Source organism: Protopterus annectens, chromosome 5.part1, assembly GCF_019279795.1.
Source record: "Protopterus annectens isolate FY-2018-M chromosome 5.part1, PAN1.0, whole genome shotgun sequence".
In the NCBI taxonomy this organism is placed as follows: domain Eukaryota; kingdom Metazoa; phylum Chordata; order Ceratodontiformes; family Protopteridae; genus Protopterus; species Protopterus annectens.
In genome coordinates this window covers 289,682,712-289,706,156 of record NC_056736.1, presented here as the reverse complement: position 1 = coordinate 289,706,156, position 23,445 = coordinate 289,682,712, and the positions used below count along the sequence as shown (strand labels likewise).

Sequence of the window (23,445 nt, the reverse complement as noted above, 5' to 3'; positions counted from 1 at the left end):
GGAAAGGTTACATGTAAAGAACACCCCCCCCCCCAAAAAAAAAGAAGTAAAGAGGTATTAAATTTTATCTTTTAGCTTCTTCAAGTGAAGAGTTTAACAGGCATACAGGAAGCCTCCATTTTGCAGTATACCAAAAGCACGCTGTCTTTACACAGTCAGACAGTACAATGGACTACTGCATATTCACCCAGGGGTCCAAATGGAGAGATGACAAAATCAGCAAGTAAAGGAGTACTATTGTTGGAACTGGATCAACTAATCCATAGTGCCACCAGGGGCTCCAATATCCTAGACCTGGTCATTACCAACATGGGAAATCGATGCTCCACACCTATGGTCACCCCCTCATTGGTCAGGTCTGACCATAAGGTAATCCCTCCCCCACCTTCCAGTAAGGAAAGCTCTGTAAAAAACTTCTCTAAAGCCAACTTCATGCTACTCAAGTCAGAAGTGACAAACTTCATGACACCTATGCAGACGGGAACTGAAAGTTCAACTGCTGAATCCTACACTAAGGCACTGTACGAGCACATCCACTCGTGCATGAATCGTGCCATCCCAAACGGAACAAATACGCTCTCCTCCAAAAAAAAGGAAGCCAATTTGGTGGTCCCCTGCCATAAACAAACTTTACAACAAAAGGAAGAAACTGTTGCAGAAAAGGAAAGAAGAGGAAAATCCCAGGATGCAAAAACTCCCTTACCAGCCTCAGTAAGAAGCTAAGATTCCTCATAAAATCCTCCAAAGCTAGTTACGAAGATAAAATTGCCAAAGATTCCAAAGACAACCACAAGGCATTCTATAGCTATGTCAAGAATCTAAATAGCAATGCTCAGATCTGCTCTGAGCTACAACAGAATGGCATTAAATATACTGATCCCAAGGATATTGCCAATATCCTGGCAGATCGATTCAGTGTCAACATCACCCCCCCCTCACCCCCTAAAGGGCCCATCTCAGTAACAAAAGATTGTCAAATTCCGGTAATAACTGCCACACAGGTAAAAACCACTCTCTCCAAAGCTAAGAACACAGCATCCATGGGACCAGATGACATCCCGGGCTGTGCACTACATGAACTACAAAATTAATTGGAACCTCACCTAAGTGTCATGTTTAATCATAGCCTCACCTCAGGCTTTGTGCCCACTGAGTGGTGCACAGCTACAGTTACCCCCACTCCACAAGGGGGGATCCACCTTGGATCCTGGGAACTTCTGCCCCATCAGTCTGACAAGCCTGATCTGCAAGGCCATGGAATGTATTACCATGGAACTTATAAACAAAGACATTGGCAAACTTCAAACACTGGACTCCACCCAGTTTGGGTTTGTGAAGGGCCGACCTTTTCTCCTGGACCTGAGTGACTTCTTCGAATTAGTCTCCAGAGATGTGGACGAGGGTAAGGCGGTCCACACAGCCTATCTGGACCTCACCAAGGACTTCGACACCATCCCCCACTCTGGAACTCTTAGATAAACTTACTAAGCTGGGCATTAATCCCTACATCACTCGGTGGGTTGTCAACTGGCTTACTGACAGAACCCACACTGTAAAAATAGCAGACTCCAAATCGAGCTGCAAAAGGGCCTTACAGAAACAGATGCTTGGTGTCAGAGCCATGGGCTCAAGCTCAATGCCAAGAAATGTATAGTTATCTCCTTTGGGGAAAAAACATGTACCCGTGAATTACCACATAGGTGCTAGTACACTAAACACCGAAAGTGTGATAAGAAACTTAGGGACACAGGTGGACAGTGGTCTTACCTTCAATAACCACATCGCCACAACAGTCAGGAAATCCTTCTATGTGGCAAACCTCATCACTAAGGGCTTTTCATCCAGAAAAAGGGAGGTCATTGTCCCGATGTACTCATCCCTCATTAGACCCATTATAGAATACAACGCGTTTGGTATGTACGTCTCAAGACATCTGCAACAACTGGAAAGGCCGCAGAAATACCTCACTAAATGAATCACAGGCCTAAAGCAGATGCCCTATGCTGACGGTCTAAAAAAACTCCAGCTATACTCTTGTCGCGTATCGTCTACTCAGTGGCTATCTCTGCTGAACATACAAGGCCATGTCAAACCCAGAGCTGTTGGACATGCTACACTTAAAGAAATCCCAATCCCTCAGTGTCAAACGCTCCAGGGATCTAAACCTTGTCATCACAATGACCAAAACATGCTGGAGAGATAGGTTCCTGACCCAGAGACTCCCTAGACTCTGGAATACACTGCCCATACATGTCAAGCAGAGCGCCTCTTTGGCCCTCTTCAAAAGGAACCTTGACGACTGGATAGGAGACAGGAAATTCACCCCAGGGATCACGTCAGTCGCCCTGCCAGACAGGGGTCCAGGGAAGTAAATATTGTGGGAAGAAATAGCCAGGGAGTGGTTATGGCTAGGCTTGTATAGGCCCTACGGCCAATAGCCTAGTACCAATCTTTGAACTGAATTCATCCGCAAGTCTTGGTGAGCACCTTCACGAGGTGAACCCTGTTTTTTTCACAAAATCTCACCAAGACAACACTGACATATGGACTATATTTTATACAGCATATATTATGGACAGAAGTTAAAAATAAAAAAAAAAGACAGCTGGGTGCACAAGTCCCAGGATGTGCCCATCCTGGTAGGATTGGAAAATAATGACAGCATAGAATCCTCAAGACATGGAAACATCCCTACAACGGGGTTAGGCCAGGCTCAGGGGAAGGATGCCCCCTCCACTCCACATTGTAGAAGAAAGTACTATTCCACAAAAAACACAAACGAAAAGGTCCAAAAAAGAGCCATAAAGATGATAACAGTGGACTACTGAGGATAAGAAAGAAATTATGTATTGTTACTATGATACATGAAGCCCAGATTTTCCAGACAGAAGATGTACAAAAAGATTAAAGAAATTAAAGGAAAGAAAAATACTTGCATAACAGAAACTGTTAAAAGCTTCAAATGCAAATTTATGTTCATTAATACAACAGATTCATGAAAAACATTACATAGACCAAGAAACCTTGGGCCATTTGGAAAAAGAAGCTATTGAGGAAGTACGAAAATATAAAGAACAAAATCTAGAGATTTCTGAAAGATATAAAAAACAAACATGGACATGAAAAAGAGATCCAACAGGCAAATATTTATGCAAAGGAGAAAGCCAAATTAATCAATACAAAAAAGCAGCTCCAAAGATACTCAAAGAGAAATGCAGGCAAAGGCACCCTAGGATAGAAAATTTCAAAATACAAAAAAAATAAGATCATAAAGGGGGAACACAGATCAGAAGATTAGTAAAGTAGAAGTAAAAAAAGAAGCCAATGTTGTGGAATACCTGCAAAGTGAATGATTTAATTTTAAAGTCTAACACAGGTTATGTCACAGCATGATGGAACAATGAGTCCCCCAAGAAAGGAGAAACAGGAGGAGTAGGAGACATCCAAATAAGAAATATGCATATGGGAAAGAAAAAGATTTAATATGGTGCAATATTTATGCAAAAGGGAAAAAAATAAATCAATACAAAAAAGGAGCATTAAAGATATTTGGAGAGAAATACAGGCAAAGGTATCTGGATATAGAAATTTTACAATACAAAAAAATAAGAAATCAAAGGGGGAAAACAGAAGAGAGGATTAGTAATGTAGAAATTAAAGAAATAAAAACTGAAGTTCTGGATTACTTGCAAAGTGAAGGACTTAGTATAAAAAATATAACTCTGACTAACATCACAGCATGATAGAACAATGAGTCCCCGAATTAAGGAGAAACTAGTGGAGCAGGAAGTATCTGACCAGTTGCCATATGAAGATACTTTGGGGTCTTCAGCAGGAAACTAGTAGAAAACTTCAGTTGGAGTTGCACAGCAAAGGAAGGGAAAGGAAACTGTGGCAACTCTGACGCAGTCAATGTTGTGGAGCGATAGCCCAGGGAGTTCCCATGTAAGAGAGCAATGGATGGCACAGGATGAAGCTGAAGGGAATATGGCACAGGAAGATGTTCTGGAACTTTCTGTAGAATGCCCGCAGGAAATGGAGAACAAGGAATGTGCCCTTAGTTTAGAAAAAAATGATCTAAGGAAAGAGTTGCTTGATTTAATACACATGGATGGACATATTAAGATCAATGAACAAACCAGATTACAGAAAGTCAATAAGACCCAAAAGTTAGAAGTTTGATAAATCAAACAAATGATCACATTAATCAAGACTGTTCATAGAAATTCATACAATATAATAGAAGTAAAGAGGATATATTACTGTGCAGCTAAATTAATAACAGATAAAAGTCTTACCACAGAAACGCAAGGCAGTAAAGGAAAGGAAGGGTTGAAATCAAATGCCATCATGGAAGTATCGAATAGAGAAAATTATAAAGCAATTAAGACAAGAAGTGTCTCTGTTAGAAGTACAAAAGACGGAACAGATTAACAAAAGTACTCAGAAAGATAGCCATGATAAAAATAATGTGCAGTATCAGAACAGACCAGGATCCATCATACACTGTTACAAATAATATAGCAACAACATTATCGCAGGCAGACACACTTAGCAGATAAATACAAAGAAAAAGTACAAAATGAGTAATTTACTGATGACACCAAAAGTTTTATATTCAAAAAATATAATTTTATATTTTATAGAACTGGGAAACAAGGGAAAAGGAATACAAACACCAAAAAACAACGGAAATAGACGAACTTTGGAGAAATATCTATGAAGATACTGTGGAACATAAAGATGCTAAATGGATAGAAGAGGTAAAAGAAAGAAAGCATAAGAAGTTCAAATGTACAGGATATGAACTAGGATGTGAACTAGGATGAAGTAACAGCTAGGGGAATTGAAACAAAATTAATAAAAGTTCTTAACTGGAAAACCCCAGGCCCAGAAGCAGTACTTTACTTCTGACAAAAAGTATTAACATCTTTACATAAAGATTTAGCCATGAATAAGAAATATTTGTGTGTGTACCCCGAACAGATGCCAACCTGGTTAACAACAGGAAAAAAAAATTCTCTGCCTTAAGCGTGAACCTGCAAGATATCCTAAAAACTATAGCCCAATACCTTGCCTTCCGACTATGTACAGACTATACAGTGGAATTGATGCCGACAGTTACTGTCATTTTGAAGAAAACTCAATCATGGCAATAGAACAAAAGTAAAAGAAAAGAAAGTCATATGGAACAAAGGATCATTTGTTGTCAAATACAGTCACAATGGAGAATTGTAAAAAGGCGAAGAATCAAAGTATGGCATGGACAGACTATAAAAAAGCATTTGACAGCATCTGACATTCACGGGTAAAAGAGTGCTTACAAATGTATAAATTAAACCCTACACTGATCAATTACACTACAGTGACCATGAAACACTGGCAAACCACTCTGCAGCTAAGTCATGATAAAGGACAAATTATTATCGTAGGGATAAAAATTCAAAGGGATATTTGAGGGTGACCGTCATTGCTGCTCTTTTGTCTTGCCCCTAACACATTAAGTTGTCTACTAACAAATTAGTCATGGTTACAGGTTGGCTCCCAGAAAACAAAAAGTGTAAGGATTTCCAATTTTCTTTTTGTGGATGATTTAAAACTGTATAGTTTTTCAGATGAACTGAAAGCACAACTGCAAGTGGTCAAAACTTTCTCAGATGATGTAAGAATGTCATTTATTTATTTTATTGTTATTTATATTATTTGGTCTTGATAAATGTGCAAAAGCAACCTTCAAAGCAGGAAAGCTGCACCAGCAAGAAGATATCAGTCTGGCACAGAAATGTGATATAAAGGAACTTGAGCAGGAAGAAGTGTATAAATATTTGGAAATTGATGAAGGATCAACAATAAAACATGAACAAATGCAAATAGAACTTGGTAAGAAACATTTTTTAAGACTAAAATTAATACTGAAAACAGCCCTGACATCTAGGAACAAAGTCCAAGCTATAAATCAATTTGCTCTTTCTGTTCTAACTTACAGTTTTGGGGTGAATGACTGTTCCCAAAAGGTACTGGATCAGTTGCAGAGGAAATCAAGAAAAATGCTACATGCTTATCAAATGATTTATAAAAATCAGTGTATACCAAGATTATATATTCCCCATTCTGAAGGAGGTATGGGTCTCCTCAAAACTGATTACATGTACAGATCTGCAATCGTAGGACTGCATATGTACCTGCCGACCTCACAAGATCAAAACATAGTAAAAGTTTTAAAACACAATGTCAACAAGTCTAGAATGACTTTCCTGCATAGATAAACAGAAGCATATCAGTACCAAGAGGGAAAGGAAGTATACAAAAATCAGGGAGCAAATGAATGTGCCAAAAGACAAAAGAAGAATATGCTTACTCTTCAAACCCCGTTTCCTCTTTTACTACTCCAGGCTTTTCTGGTGTCTTTGGATCTGAAGGATGCTTACCTTCACATCCTTATTCACCCTCTTTTCAGGAAGTTTTTATATTTCTGTTTCTTCCTCTTATTTTCAGTTCCCTGCTTTGCCCTTTGGCCTCTCTACTGCCCAAGGGTATTCACAAAATGCCTACACTCCTGTGATTGCTTCCTGCAAGCTCCAAGGCATTCAGATTTTTCCTTACCTAGATGACCTGTTGCTTCAGGCACCTTCAACCCGTTGCCTGTTACAAGACCTGAAGTTCATAATCTCTCTTCTTCAAAGTCTGGGATTCACTATCAACTTTCCAGAAGTCCATCCTGACTCCTTCTCAGGACCATGTGCATCTGGGATGCAGGATTCAGACAGTGCTAATGTTGGCCTCTCTTCCATCTCCAAAAGTTTTGTCATTGACAGCCTTCTTTCGGTCTTTTCTTCCTCTGACTGCCATTCCAGCCAGAGAGTTTCTTTGGACCTTGGGATTCATGATCTGTTCTACTCTAATGCTTCCTCTTGCCAGACTGCATATGTGGGAACTTTAATGGTACCTCAAGTCATCTTGGCTGCAGCACTGCCACCCTCTGGACTTCACTGTACATCTCCTTGTCCAAAAAAAATAATTTGAGTGGCTGATTCAACAGTCTGGTCTCAACCCAGGCCTGCCCCCTTCAGCCTCTATTTCCTTCTCAAGAACTATTCACTGATGCCTCAGACATGGGGTGGAGGGCTTCATGTGGTCACCTGAAAGTTCAGGGTCTCTGGCCCCACCATCAGAAGTCAGAACATATCAATATCACAAAGATGAGAACTCTGATTCTGGTCCTTCAAGCGTTTCACCCCATGTTTTCTCCAGACCCCTTGAAGGTGTACACAGACAACACTACAGTGATGTATGTCAGGGAGGGACAAAATCTTACCTCCTCTGCAGGATGGCTCTTCAGGCTTGGGAGGTAGTTCTCAGTTAACTCTTCAGGTAGTATATATTTCTTCAGAGAACAGTTTAGTGGCGGACTCTTTGAGGAGGTCAAAATCACAGGCTCATGAATGGATGCATCAGTGGGGTATTCCTCATGTAGATCTTTTTGCCTCCCCTGTGAACAGGCAATTCCTTCTCTTTTGTTCCAGAGTGCCATGGCATCTGGCATGGAAGATGGACACCCTTTCTTTTCATTGGAAGGGGATGTTTCTTTATGCTTTCTCTCTTCCTCTACTTCCAAGAGTCCTGCAGAAGATTCAGCTGGACTCCCCAAAAATCTTTCTAGTCACCCCCTTTTGGCCAAGACAGCACTGGTTCCCTGTCTTAATGCATCTGGCCAGGGCAATCATCTCAAGTTACCGCAATGATTGGACCTCCTCACACAGGACAAGGGGTCTCATCCTTCCTCACTTGTCCACTCTTCAACTGACACTGTGCATGACAGGATGTTGATCCCTTTCAGGCACCTCTTTTCTGAGGACATGCTCAAGGTTTTACAAGAGGCAAGGAAACCCTCACCCAGAAAATCTTATATGTCCAAACAGAAAAGATTTTCTGTCTAATGCTATGCTCATAATAAGGACCCTTTTTCAGTATGGGTCCCTTTAGTCCTCTCCTATATGCGTGAGCTGCTCCAGTCTGGCTTGTCCTATTCTTCTGTAAAGGCCCATTTGTCAGCCATTTCACTTGTCTGCCACTGAAGTCCTCCCTTGTCTTCTCATTTTGAGGTCAAAATTTCTTAAAGGTGTCCTGTTTCTTACACCTTCAAGGAAACCGATTCCTCCTCCTCCTCGGGACCTTAATTTTGTTTTGGACAAATTGACTCAGACTCCTTTTGAACCTGCAGATTCTGCTTCTTTGCAAAATTGTACATGGAAGACTGTTTTGTTTCTGGCTCGTACTTCTGCTCTGAGAGTTTCTGAGATCCAGGGCCTTATGGCCAGTCCTTTTTTTTTTTGTTTGTTTGCTTGTTTTTTTTCACAGGGTTAGGGTGTCCCTTTGTACAAATCCTTCTTTTATGCCCAAGGAAATAAATGTGTTGTCCTTGAATCAGTCAATACAACTCCCTTCCTTTTTCCCTTCTCCTCAGTCTCCTAGTGAGAGGGTATTGCATACCTTGGATTTGCTCAGACATCTCAGGTACTATTCGGATAAAACGAAAGGCATTTGTAAGTCTGACCAGCTTTTTGTTTACTTTCATACCAGTTCATTAGGTTTGGTTATTTCTAAGCAAACCATTTCCTCCTGGATATCTAAGGTCATTTCTTTCTGTTATTCTTTTCATGGCAAATCTTTTTCTACTTCCATTAAGAGCTCATTCCATTAGGATTGTTGCTTCTTCTGGTGCTTTCTTCAGAGGGCTGGACAACAATTCCATTCTTGAAGCTGCTGCTTGGTCTTCAGTGCTTATCTCTATTAAGCATTATAAGTCGGATATGGTTTCTAGGGCCAGAGCAGGTTTTGCTAGAACCGTTTTGTATGGGTTTGTTGAGGGCCCTTCTCAGTCTTTTAACTCCCATTCTGTTGAGCATTTTTACTCTCCCTAGAGTAAAGAATACTGCAACAGTGATTTAGAAGGACATAGTACAGTTGTGTAAAATCTTACCATAACAGTAGATGTCCTCACTGTTCCAGTACTCCCTCCCTCCCTCCAATCCCTCTTGTATATTCTGGTTCTTTTTTTGTTCTGGCTGAGGATCTCCCCTTTTTCTATTACATTTTCTCCTTCTGGATGTGCATGGACTCCTTTGTCCTATGGAGACTGTTCTCTACTGGAGGTAATTTAGTTCAGGGTAACTGCATCGATGCCTCACTTTTATGCCCCATGTCCTGTGTGGGGAGCATGTGTGTGACGTGCAGCACATACAAGATCATAAGGCTTTTGCATAGTGGGCAAACATCAGGCTGCCCTAGACAGGGAATCCCCATAGTAAAAATAGGGCATCTACGGTTAAGGTAAGATTTTATACAACTGTACGTTATTTAGGAGGTAACCAGGGATATTGTCTGGGCCCAGTGAAGCACTGTTTTAGCCTTAACAAGCACCTCCAGGACTTTCTCCCTGTAGATAGTCATGAGGGATATGCTAAAAGGGATTTCACAGGGGGTAGTGGGGGGGAAGAGGGCTGAAGTTAGAGCTAAATTTATCAACCAGTAGATTTGCTATGTCAGCTTGGTCGGTGAAGATTGTGCCATTTAGCACAAGTTAGTTCTTCACACTGTTGAGCATTACCTTTAAGGTTTCTGACATAGCTCAAAAAGGCCTTAGACTGGAAAGTTATCCTGACCTCATAAATGGCCTTCTTAGACTTTATTAGACCTCTTAGCTTCTTGTTAAGTTGAATCAGAGCACTCTTGTCTCAATGAGAGTTGCTTTTCCTGAGTTTGACCATAACTTTTTTCTTTTTTTACATACCCTGTTAGAGCCCCCCCGAGTTTGACCATAACTTTTTTCTTTTTTTACATAGCCTGTTAAAGTACGGACTCTACCAGTGTTTGTTTTTGGTGTTAGACCTCAGCTTATTTCTGGTAGGTACAGCAGCCTCAATGTGGCCATTTGCATGTTTGTACAGGGTTTCTGTAAACAATTCAACATCAGTAGCCATGTTCTCGGGGTTTGGGGGAGGCATTAAATTCGAAACAAACTGTTACTTAATAGGATGTAATTTGCTTTAGTACATTTCCTAACTGTTAAGTGTCTAGTTGGGTTTTCCAGGTTGATTTTATTTCAAGACAGACAGCTTTGTAGTCTGACCTTATCAATGAGGACGTGACATGGAGAGGTCTAGGGCTATCCTCTGTTGGTGAGTACTAGGTGCAAAATGTTTGATCCTCTGGCTGAAGAGTGTACTATTTGGCCCAGAGTGTTTGTTTTGATAAAGTCCAGGAAATGTTGAGCCTGTGAGTTACAGGCAGTGTACATTTCTCAAACTACAGAGGGATAAAGTCTCTCATGAACTGGGGTATTGGGTTGTCACCTCTATAGGTCTAAGTAAGAGTTGTGAGCTTTGTGGATCAGATAGAGTGACCTGTACCTTGTCAAGACATGAAAGGGAAAGTACAGTTTTGTACCTACCATAAATGTAGATGTTCGAGTGTATTCACTGCTGCAGTCATTACACTTGGGTTATCCTGCTGGCAGGCGGTCCCGCAGTCGGACAGAGTTCCAAAGTCTTGGTCCGGCGTTGGTTGCTGTCGCTTCTTCCCTGAAGGGAGTGCGCCTGGGGTATATAACATGCAGCCGATGTCATTTTCTTCAGTTTTTCTTGCCCCAGATGTCAGGTGCCCCCAAATAGGTAGGCAATACATATTGCAAATAAAACATACATAAGTAAAAACAATACCTTCAGTTACAAGCAAATACACCACATAGGTTGTATAGGATAGAAAGGTATAGATAAGTCCCAGCCAAGAAAGTGGGGATGGAGGGAGGGTAACCTGGACTGCAGCAGTGAATACACTCAAACATCTACATTTATGGTAGGTACAAAACTGTACTATGTTCATCGTGTTTCACTGCTGCAGTCATTACACTTGGGTTGAATCCCAAAGCTGAGGTTGGGTGGCTGGATCTATAAAGGATTTGGAGTGGCTATGAGGCCCTGCGGCACTGCAGTGGCAAAGCCAGCTCTGGATTTAGAATAAAGAGGCAAATGGTAATGCTTGGTAAACAAGTTGCAGCTTCCAAAATATCCTTGGTTGGTACTCCTCTAAGAAAGGCTGCGGAAGTGGCTGTTGCCCTGGTAGAATGTAGCCTAATGTTGCTAGGCACAGTTTTTCCATGTTGTGTGTAGCAGAAATGGATACAGTGACCTATCCACTTTGAAATAGTCTGCTTTGAGATCGCCTTTCTCTGTGATCTTGCAGCATATAATACAAACAGTTGCTCAGTTTTCCTGAAAGCTTTTGTGTTGTCCAAGTAGAAACGTAACTGTCTGTGAATGTCCAATGAGTGCAGAAGTCTCTCCCCTTTATTCTGGGGATTTGGATAAAAAGTTGGCAAGTGAATAGTTTGGTTAAGAGCCACAATGGATACCACCTTTGGCATAAATGTAGGGTTTGTTCTTAAGGAAACCCTGTCTTGATGAAAAATGATGAAAGGTTCCACTGCCATTAGTGCCTGTAACTCTGAGACTCTTCGTGCTGAAGTTATTGCCAGAAGCAGAGCAGTTTTCCATGACAAAAATTTTAATTCTGCTGAATTGGCTGGCTCAAAAGGTGGTAAATTTAGTTTCTCCAAGACAAAGTTGAGGTCCCAAGTTGGTGTCGGTGCTCTCCAGGGCAGTCTTATGTTTTTAGCCCCTCTGAGATATTGCCTTAGTAATGGATGAGAGTAAATAGGAGGATCAGTGTTGTAATGAGGTGAAATGGCAGAGGCGTGGATCTTAACAGATGAAAAGGATAGGCCTTTGTCCAGCATCTCAGTTAAGTATTGTAATATCTGAGGAATATTTGGAACAAGAGGGTCAAGGCCTTGAGTCTGGTTCCAGGCGCAGAATCTTTTCCACTTTTCTAAATAAGATTTCCTGGTGCTGGGCCTCCTGGCCTCCAAAATGACATCCATAACAGCTTTAGAGAGAGGTGTTGACTGCTTGGCTAAGAAATCTGTCATGCAGCCAGATTTAAGGTTTTGAGCTGGCTGTGCAGGATCTGATTGTTTTGCTGAGTCAGAATATGAGGAATTTGAGGTAAAATCCATGTTGGGTCTTGAGCCAAGTTCTTTAAGATTGGGTACCAGTGCTGGCGTGGCCAGTCCGGAGCAATCAGTATAATTTTTGGCCTCTCTAGTCTGGCTTTTAGGAGTACCTTTGAAAGGAGAGGCAGTGGTGGGAAGGCATAAACTTTTAGTGTTTTCCAGCTGAATGAGAGAGCGTCCACTTTCCATGCTTGTGTGTCGCAAGTCCTTGTGCAGAATTTCTGTAGCTGGCAGTTCAGAGGGGAGGCAAAGATCTATGTCTGGGCACCCCCATTTCTGAGTTATGCTGAATACTTGTGGATTTATCTTCCACTTGTGAGGATCCATGATGTTTCTGCTTAAGTCGTCTGCCAGAGTATTTTTCTTTCCTGGCAGGAATTGTGCTTGCAGATGAACTTGATAGGTCAGTGCTGTGTTCCACAAAGTCATGGCTTGCCTGCATAGGGGATAGGAATGTGTGCCTCCTTGCTTGTTTATGTACCACATAACTGTGTTGTTATCAGTCTTTAGTAGCAGTTGTCCTGGATGCAGAAGGTCCTTGAAAGCTGTCAGGGCATTTTGTACAGCTAGCATCTCTTTTTGATTGATGTGGAGATGCATTTGGTCTGTGGTCCACTTGCCCTGGATACATTTTCCTGCCATGTGATCCAATACATCTGTTAGTGTCTGCCTGGCTGTAGGTAAAGTGTAAGGCTGTCCCTTGTTGTGGTGACATGCCTGTGCCCACCATCGAATCTCCTGTTGTAGGCACGGAATGAGTGGTATTATTGTTTCCAAACTGTGACAGTGTGGAGTCCAGATACTTTTTAGATACCATTGTAACTTCCTCATATGCAGTCTGGCATATGGTATTAGTAGTATGCAGAATGCCATGAACCCCAAGGCCTGCAGAATTTTTCTTGCAGGGAGTTGGGTTTTTGTTGCCATCAAATGAAAATACTCAGTCAGTTGCCTTTGCTTGTCTGGCGTGAGATAAGCCATCTGGGCAGTTGTATTTAAGCTTGCACCCAGGAATATTATCTCTTGCGAGGGCACTAGGTTTGACTTATTTTCGTTTATTGTGTATCCTAGGCCCATTAGTAATCTTTTTACAAATGCCAGATGCTTTAGTAGAATGTCCTTGCTCTCTGCTTGAATAAGGCAGTCGTCCAAGTAAGGATATATTTGAATTCCTTTTTGTCTGCAAAATGCAATTACTGGTGCCAGGCATTTTGTGAAGACCCTGGGCGCAGTAGATAATCCGAAGGGCAGTGCAGAGAATTGGTAATGCATTGTGCCAGCTATGAATCTGAGGTATCTTCTGCAATTTTGTCTGTTTGGGACATGCAGGTATGCCTCTTTGAGGTCCAAAGTAACAAGCCAAGCCTTCTTGCCCAGCATGGGAAGAAGTTGCTGTAGTGTCAACATTTTGAATTTTGGAATATCCTGGTAAGTGTTTAGAATAGATAGGTCCAGTATGGGTCTCCAAGCTTTGTCCTTTCTGGGGACCAAGAAAAGTCTTGAGTAAAATCCTTGTCCTTGTTCCTGTTCTGGCACTTTTTGAATAGCTCTCATGTCCATGAGGGCTGTAATTTGCTTTTGTGCCTTGGCCCATTGTTTTTGTGGCAGGTCTGGCATTCCTTTCGGATTTGGTAGAGTGTGAAAATGGAACCTGTAACCTTGAGACACAATATTCAGTACACATTTGTCTTGTGTGATTATATGCCAATTTTGTGAAAGAAGTGCTAGTTTCCCCCCCTAAGGGAGCTGCCAAAAGGTAAGAGCTTGGCATTTGAAAGGGGAAGTCATTGGGACTGTTTCCTGTAAGGTTGTGACTTGTCTTCTCCTCCTTTTGTGGTTGAAGCACCCCACTGTTGTGGTCTGTAAGAACCTTGGGGCTGAGATCTGCCTCTTGGGCATCTGTATCTGCCTCTTTGTGGTCTGTCTGACACTGGAAAGGACCAATTTTTAGAAGGCCAATTTCTGCTAAATCTAGGAGGCTGTACCTGTAAGAAATCCTTCACTGTTTGCATAGATTTTGCTTTATCCTCCATTTTCTTTAATACCTCTTCGGCCTTAACACCAAACAATATATCATGCTGTAAAGGAGCATCCACTAATTTGGCCTTAACATGATTAGGTAAACTGTTTTTAACCAAGCATGCCTTTGAATCACAGATCCTGTAACTGCGGCTCTACAAGAAGCCTCTAATGAATCAAAACCACATTGCAGAGTATGTTTTCCCACTTGTTCCGCTGCATGCAATAAATCCTGCATTTCCTTGTAGTGAGGACCTTCTGAGCTAGTAAGCATTTTCTGTTTAAGCAAAGACATTAAATATTATTGCTATTTAAGCATGTTGAACTGGCAATTTAAGGCCCTTACTGCTAAAGTTGCAGAAGTGTAAACTTTCTTCCCCCATCTATCCAGTGCTCTAGAATCCCTGTCAGAGGAAACTGGATTTTTAGCAGTGGAAGCCTTAACCCCTTTGGGACCCTGTGAAATAGTTTCAGGGTCAGCAGCAGGATTTTTAAAAATAAATTTATGAGAGTCAGGGACTCTATAGCACATATCTGGCTTGACTGGTGCTGGGGGCAAAGAATCAAAGGTCAGACTGGATTCAGAGAACACATCATCCACAATATCTAACACAGGCGGAATAGCGAGAGGTCTGTCTTGAGGCAATAAAAGAAAATCTCTGAGCCTTTTCTTGGATTCTGAATAATACTGGCTCTCCCAATGGAAATGCTCCCTCATGGTATGTAAAGTTTCCCCAAAAGAGTAATCCTCAGGAGGAGAGGCTGAAGGGATTGATTCTTCAGCATCAGAGTCCTCATAGGGGGGTAAGGAGTATCCCTGGTCTGAAGAGGAATCAGAAGAAATAGAAACCTGGTCAGAGGAATCATAGTCTGTATCCTGCTAGGCCTTTTATCAGGAGGGGGATGGGAACCCCTGATCAGAGTAATTAGGTCTTCGGCCATTTTGAGCATCTGTTTCTTAGGCATAGAGGCCTGTCCAGGAGAATGCTGTACTTGTTTCTTTGTCTTTAATGGAGTTTTAAACTTGGTTGCAGTTTTGATGGTAAGCTGAGAAGGTCTGAAAACACCCTCAGAAGCCGATGCCTGCTCAGCGGCTCTGGACCCATCTGAGGGGTTAATTTCCGGAGGCCCAATACCTTGAGTTTCCAGAGGCCTAGTAGTCTCCATGTGGGAGTTGGAGGCGGCCTGTGGCTCTGAGGTAGCGGGTGTCAGGGGCTGCGAAAGTGCCTCACTGAGAACCGGCGACTGGCCTAGAAGAGGCTTTGTCGTTGGTTTTGGACCTCAGATGCCTGTCCTTATCCTTGTCTTTGCACTTTTTGTGTATTCCGGTGGTTGTTCCGACGGCATGGTGTAATTGAACCTTCGGCCAAAATAATGCCGAGCAAAATCAAACCGATGCTTAATAGTGCGTTTGTTAAATCTAGCACAAAACCGACAACTAGTGACATCGTGGTCTGCGCCTAGGCATGGAATACAGTAAGAATGAAAATCCTTATGAGGTATTTGCTTCCCACAAGAAATGCAATTATTAACTTTTATGTACATCGGTCTGAGGCAAGAAAAAGTTTCCCCAACGGGGTACTTAGCTTTATTGAAGACTTCGGTTCTGAAATTCGAATTTGAAAATCTCAGGAGTCAGCCGACCGGCACTTGCGAACTACTTTTGCTTCGGGCACCATGCGGCAAGAAAGACTGAAGAAAATGGTGTCGGCTGCATCTTATATACCCATGGCACACTGACGTCAGGGAAGAAGCGACAGCAACCGACGCCAGACCAAGACTTTGGAACTCTGGCAGACTGCGGGACCGCCTGACGGCATGATAACCCAAGTGTAAAGACTGCAGCAGTGAAACACGATGAACATCTTTGTTTATGAAGACTTAGATATGCATGAACTCCAGGGCATCATCCTGTTTAACCAACCTAGAGTTGGATTTGCAGCTAATGTAGATACCTCTAACTTTAACCCTGTCAGAACTAGAGTACTATCTGTGACTTTAAACCAAGTCTAAGTAACAGCACAGATGTCTACATTCACCAGAGTGAGGAGAGCTTGTAGGGTGTGGAGTTTCTTGTTTAGGCTCCTAGCACTAAGCACCAACACCTTAAGGTTGCTTTGAGTTTTTCCTTTTTTATATATTTGTTATTTTGTCATTTTTAACATTGCCTAAAAAAGGCTCTAAGGAGTGGATAAAGTTTTACCCAATATCCAAAAGCCAAGGGGGATAAGTGCAGGCCATCCTTGGCAAAGCAAAGTGGTCTGTTAACCATGTTCTCCCATGCTGATAGATAACGGATTTCCCTGGAGTGACAACAGAAACTAAGTCCATTATTAAAATCAATAATTTTCTGTTTATACTGTGGCATCATTCTTGGTGAAGGTAGAATGCTGCTCAATGCAAGGCAAGTACCTGTTTGTAACACATATTCAGAGAGCTATAATGTTACTTTTCATACAGTCCAGTGAGGTATGCCTCAGGTCATTTACATCCACACGGACTATGACAGAATCATATTGGTACCTGTGATGCAGTGACTTGACTGTGCGCATGATATATTGGATCCTACCCACAGATAGGCAACTCCATTACCTTCTCCTTGTCCAGTCTGGTGAGAGGAGTATCTGTGTGTCATACAATAGAATCCACTAAGACAACAGTACATGGAAAAGTGTATGCTTGCCTTATGGGTTTGTTCTTGGGAATCCCTGGGTGTAGGCTTATGTGTGGTGTTAGGTGTTGCTTTTAGTGATTGCTTTAGTGATTGTTGATGGTAGTTGTTGCTGTTGGATGGCTAAGGAGGTCTTTGATGTTTGGGGAGGTTTCTTCTAAGTGCCTCAGTATAATAAGGCCTATGTGTGTGGTGGGCAGCATGTCTGAAGGATGTAGTGTGTGTAATTGTTTTGAAAACTTTGTTTGTGAGTGACATTTTTGCCTCCAAGGAAGTTGTGTGTATACACCTCTTAAATACCGCAGTTGTGTGTATACACCTCTTAAATACCGCATTAGTTTCTTTAAGGATTAAAAGTTTGTCTGAGTACATGAGACAATTCTTGCATTGTTTCAGGATGACCACATCTAGCAAGCTAGCCACCGAGACATTAGGAAACTGCAAATCCACGTTGTCAGGACCTGTATTAGGGTTGGGTTATTATGATTTAGGGTCTTTGTTTTACAGGGGGCACTTGAGTGGCATCTAAGATGAAGGTTAGATGTCAGATAGTGCTATGATCTTAGTGCTGTTTCACTATCTAGCTGCCCTAAGCTTAGCTCCACACAAAGCCTTACTGTGTTAAGTGTTGGAAGTTCTAAGTACTAGCTTTACAGGTTTGCTACCATACAGTGTACTGCTTACCACCACTGAGTGGTGAACAGCAATGTGAAAGTGCACCTAATTTACATCAGACAGAGCAAGCTGAAAACTAACTCCTGTGCCCTCTGGCTAATAAATAACTATACTTTAAGCTCCCTGGAGTACCTCCCAACTCAGAGACTAAGTAAACATCTTCTGCCACAAGATGGATAATCCTGGAATTTCTTAACGTAAAAGCACAGCAAAAGTAGCTCTAAAGTGCAGATTAACACCCAACTAAGTCCACAAAAACCTGTCTGGCTGATGAAACAATATTTAACCCTCCCCATGTGTTTCCCAACTTGGAATGACCAGGCAACTTTACCATTGCACTAGAATGATCTTGGCCAGTCTTTGTTGTTGGACTATCCGCCTGTGGTTCACACTTACTTTAGGCAAGGATAAACTCTGATCTTGTACCACTTCTTTCACAGTGTAGAAATACCATCACTTAATTCAGGATTACAAAGAATAGTTGTGTAAGATTTTATCATAGCCATAGATGTCCTTCTCTACCATGTTGCAGTATTCTTTAGATGAGGGATTCCCTGCCATAAACAATCCCGACGTCCAGCCAGTACACAAAAGCCTTTTACCATTGCTAGGTATGTGGGACATTGCACGTAGGCCCAAGGCTGGCATCGGCCATAAAAGTGACATCTGCAAGTTCCATCCTCAGGACTGAATGCCCCAGGAAGAACATCAGTCCAAGCTATAAAGGACAAAACACACATCCAAAGAAAGAACAAGAACTAGGGGAAGGTGGAAGAGAGCGAATACTGCAACATGGAACAGAAGGACATCTATGGTTATTATAAGATTTTACACAACTATTCTATGTCCTTTTATTCCTATGTTGCAGTATTCTTTAATAAAGGAAGAAATACACATCCAAAGAAGAATCAGAGGGAAGGTGGGATGGACAGAATACATGGAAGAGAAGGACACCTATTGTTATGGTAAGATTTTACACAACTATTCTATATCCTTTTATTCTTATGTTGCAGTATTCTTTACATGAGTACCAGAGTTAGGAGCCGAGGCACTCTCTAGAAAGCCATGAAGAATGGCTCTAGCAAAACTTGTTCTGGACCTGGAAATGCCATCCAACTTGTAATGTTTAGTAAATGTATGCACAGAAGTCCAAGTTACTTCTTCTAAAATGGAAGTAGTATCCAAACCCTTGAACAAGCACCAGAAGAAACTACAGCCTTAATAGAGTGAACCTTAAAAGCAGAAGAAAGGCTCTTACCATGAAAAACACAACAAAAGGAAATTGCTTTAGAAATCCGCATAGAAATAGTCTGCTTGGAAGCAGGTCTTCCTAGAGCCCTAGGATGAAAAGACACAAAAAGCTAATCAGATTTCTGATAGCTTTAGTTTTTTCCAAATAAAATCTGAGCTCTCTGTGCACATCCAAGGTGTGTAGTATCCTCTCACTGGAAGACTGTGGAGAGGGTAAAAAGGTGGGCAAGTTAATGGACTGATTAAGTGACAACTCATTCACAACCTTGGACATAAAGGTTTGTTACGCAAAGAGACTCTGTTCTTATTGAAAACTGGGAATGGTAGAAATGCCATCAAGGCTTGTAGTTCAGACACCCTTCTGGCTGAAGTAATGGCAAGTAGAAGCACAGTATCCAAGTACAACATTGCTGGGTAGCTGTTGCTGCAGGCTCAAAATTAGACACAGTGAGCTTTTCAAGAAAAAAATTAAGGTCCGATGGAGGCGAAACAGGTTTCTTGGAAGGTCTAATGTGAAGGATGCCTTTAAGGAAAAGTTTAACCTCCAATCTGGAGGCCAAAGGGGGAGACAGAGGCAGACACACAGAAATAGCTGAAAGGTGAGCTTTAACAGAAGAATAAGCCAACCCAGCCTTCAAAAGTTCACACAAGTAACTCAGAACCAAAAGAATGCCCACATTTACTGGGTCTAGGGTATGAGAGACACCAGATAGAAAACCTCTTCCATTTGGATAAGTAGAACTTCCAAGTATTGGGTTTCCTGGCCCCCTGCAGCACCCTATGTACGTCCTCCAAGAAAAGGTGTCTGAAAGGAATCAAACGTTTATCACCCATGGTGCGAGTTGCAGAGTGGACAACTTAGGGTGAATGAGTGTTCCCTTGTCTTGTGTGAGGAGATCCAACTGTGAGATAACTTGTAATGATTGTCCTTTGCTAAATGCAGAAGTGCTGGTCAAAAGGGAGTCGCAAGCAAGATTTTTGGTTTGTCCTGTTGAATCTTCAGCAGAAAATTCTGAATAAGACAGAACAGGGGGGAATGCATAGAGAAACATCCCCTTCCAAGAGATTGATACGGCATCCACCTTCCATACCAGAGGACCTGGAACTCTGACACAAAACTTTGGAAGTTGTCTGTTCAACGGGGAGGCAAACAGATCTACTTGACGTGTATCCCACCGGTGGAGAATGTCCAGAAATACAACCCAGTGTGTGTATTTTATTTGTCCTCAGCACTGGAGTTCACTCTGGATTTTTTTACATATTATTTGAAGTGCTTGGTCCGTTGGAGTGTACATTACTTATCTGCTGGCTTTTTGTTGGTTTCAAAATTTAGAAACTCTCTGCAGAGGGAGAAGGTTTGGGAAATAACTGTCCAGAGAGAAAACTTTTTGAGAAGGAAGAGAGGCCAACATGAGATCTGTCTGGTTCTTGTGCCCCAGAAAAATGTGGTCCTCTGAAGGGGTGAGCAAGGATTTTTTTAAATTGACTATGAACCCCAACCTTTGCAGAAGAGTAGCAGTGAACAGGGGATTTTGATACAAGGTGTCTCTGGGAGTGGTGCATGTAGCAAGAAGTTGTCCAGACAAGGGAAGGCATGTATGCCCTGGAGTCTGCAGAAAGCAATCAAAGGAGCTAAGCATTTTGCAAAAACCCTTGGTGCCATACAGAGACCAAAGGGCAAAGCACAGAACTATAAAAGTGAGGAAGCAACAGAAAACTAACAAATTTCTGTAAAGGGGATGAATGGGAACATGTAAGTAGACATCCTTGATATCCAGGGAGGCCAAATAGGTCTGTGGAAGAATAAGAGAAAACAAGAGTTTGGAGCAAAAGCATAGGAAAGGTTGAAACTTTCAGGAAGGAGTTGAGGTCAAGAATGGGTCTCCATGGGACATCTTTCCTGGGAACCAGAAACATCCATGAGTAACACCCTCTTTCCCTTTGTGACAGTGGAACTTCTTGGACAGTTCCCTGGGATATCAACTCTTGGAGTACCTCTGGGAAGAAAAGAAGTTATTCTCAAGGTGGTTGAGGAATTCCCTGGAAAGGAAGAGCTTTTCGGGTCATGAAATATCATTTGTGGATAATGGACAGAACCCATGAATCATATGTGAGGTCTTCCCAGACTTGAAGGGAGACAGTAAGACATTGAGAGTGAGGAATGTGACCAGAGGGAGCCAGGTAGTCAGAGACTACATGGCTTGATTGGAAAAGACTGCTTCTGAGAAGAAGGTTGAAAAGGTTTACAAGGAGCAGGTCTCCTGACACCCTTTTTACCTCTGAAAGGAGGAGTTTGTGATGGTTTCCTGACAAAAGCAGTCTTAACTGGGTAGTTCCTTTGAAATTTGGGAACCGAAGACACAAAGATATGCTTTAAATCCTGCAACTCTTTGCCTTTCTTCTGCAGGGACTTGAACAAGGTAGCAGCTACAGAACCAAACAAGGCATTATTATCTAATGGTGCATCCATTAGCTTGGCCTTAAAGTCTTCAGGAAGAGGTTGGAGCCTTAACCAAGAGCATCTCCTTAATACAAAGTCAGAAGCAGCAGCCCTGGCAGATGCTTCAGCAGCATCATAACCCCATCCAATGGAGTGACGTAATACTTGGGAAGATGCCCCCAAAACAGAGGAAAGCTGAGATCTTACATCTGAATCTAGAAGACCAGAGAAAAGATGAGTGGCCTAAAAAAGAAGGGCCAAACCATACTTATTCATATGGGCTTGATAGTTAATAGCCCTAAAAGCAAGAGTAGCTGAAGTATACACTTTTTCTCCAGTCTTTCCAGGATTTTACTCTCCTTATCTGAAGGGAGAAGAGAAGTGGAAGGCAAAGGTCTGCATGGCTTATCAGCACCTACAGAAACAACTGGGTCTGCAGCACAGCATTTATAAAGGAATTTACAGTCCTCTGGAACTTTATAGAACCTATCTCACCATTTGGGGGCAGGAAGTTGAGAGTCTGGACTCTTAGAAGCAGAAGTGAAAGCATCCAGAAAAACTGGCAGAACTGGAGGCACAGCAGAAGGAGAAGGTCAATCCCTTTGGAGTAAATCACAGTATCTCCTCTGCACATCAGTAACCTGTGAGCAGTCCCACTTGAAAAACTCCTTCATATGAGTAACAGTCTCCCCAAAGGTGATGTCTTCATCAGGAGACTCATTTCCACTGGACTCTTCCTCAGGTGAAGCATAACTCCAAGGGGGAAGACATTTGGGCAGAATATGCCAAAGACTCATCCTCTGAAGAATCATAATCCTCAGATAAAACTTGCTCCCTAAACCTTTTCTGAGGGGAAGTAGTAAAAGGCAGGCTAGGAAATGAAATACCAGTTTGGGGCTTCAAAGCCATAAAGACATTAAATAATCCCTGTGAGAAGGCCTGCTAGTCAGGTGAAGGTTCCTGAGGAGCTGAAGGATGTCTGTTTTTTTGTTTCTTTTTAAAAAGCAGGGATGGTGGAGGGACCCAACAAAGGCCTGCATTTTGTAACAGTCATCAGGTTTTGTAACAGTCATCAGTACTCCCCCCCCCCCGAACCAAAATCTGAGGAATACCTCGAGGGCCTTCTGATATAATAAGCCTAGATTTCCCCTGCTCATCCAAAACAGATGTCTGCAACACCTCTGAGGATGTGCCAGTGGCTGACTCCCTGACAGCTTCCGCTTTGGTACCCGCCAAGGAATCAGAGCCAAATTCTAAACCTGCCTCTACAGGGACATCTAGAATGGGAGGGGCCTAAGCTTCTTGGCCTTCATCGCAGTCTCAGCAGAAGGGCCCAATGTATCCTCCATGAAGGTGCTCAAACCTCTTCAAGTCTTTGATTCTTAAGGAAAATGTTAAGAGAATGAAGCCAGCTACAGAAGATTTTGGGAACAAATGCCTGACATATAGAGCAAGACTTACAGTCATGATTAGGGCCTAAACAAAACAGACACTGATCGTGGCTATCTTTAAGTGGAATTTGTCTTCCACAACGGCACTTACCTTTCCTGGATGACATGTAACCTCAGACAAAAAAGCAGTAGTAAAAGTAAAAAAAAAAACCCAACAGGACACTTATCTGAACAAGCTTGTCTGCAAGCAACAACTTGGGCGAGCAGACTGATGGTCGAAGATTGCATTCGGACTTGCAGCAGAGAAGTTCTGAGGACAGTACATGCAGACATCACTTTTATGGCCAACACCAGCCTTGGGCCTATGTGCAACACTCCATGTACCAAGCAGTGGTAAAAGGCTTTTCTATACTGGCTGGACGTCAGGATCATTTATGGCAGGGAATCCCTCATGTAAAAAATACTGCAACATAGGAAGAGAAGGATATCTATAATTATATTACTAGATATTTTCAGACTATCTGATGTCGGGAAAACATACCCTAGATGCTGCCAATGCCTGTGTAATTAAAAAAAAAACAGTTCTAAAATGTAAAATCAATGAAGTCATTTATTTGCAACTCTGTCAGTCTGTAGGTACTAAATATATCTGAAAGAAATCAAGTCATGAACTAGAAAAACTACTGTCTGAAATTGCAGCAATTAAAAAGAATCAAAAAGTAGGAAAAAATATTTTATGAAAACAACTTACCTGTTCTCCAATATCATATGGTTGTCCTTGTACAGCCACTCGAGCTATTCCTGGGAGATCTATCAATGTCAGATCAGGAACATTATCTGACTCAATTTCAAGGCTGATCAGCTTATCACTGATTCCTTTTCCGCTCCCAGCCATAGCATTCTGGGCTAAACAAGGAGTAGAATGTTT

At 42.0% G+C, this 23,445-nt stretch overlaps 1 protein-coding gene across 1 annotated transcript in view; it reads right to left on the bottom strand.

Moving 5' to 3' along the window:
- Positions 1-23,445, bottom strand: part of LOC122803382 (interferon-induced GTP-binding protein Mx3-like) — a 1,250,224-nt gene that overhangs the window by 835,843 nt on the left and 390,936 nt on the right. The window contains exon 8 of the mRNA XM_044072962.1: positions 23,269-23,423. Within this exon, the coding sequence (XP_043928897.1) occupies positions 23,269-23,423 (155 nt within the window). The remainder of the gene's footprint in view (positions 1-23,268; positions 23,424-23,445) is intronic.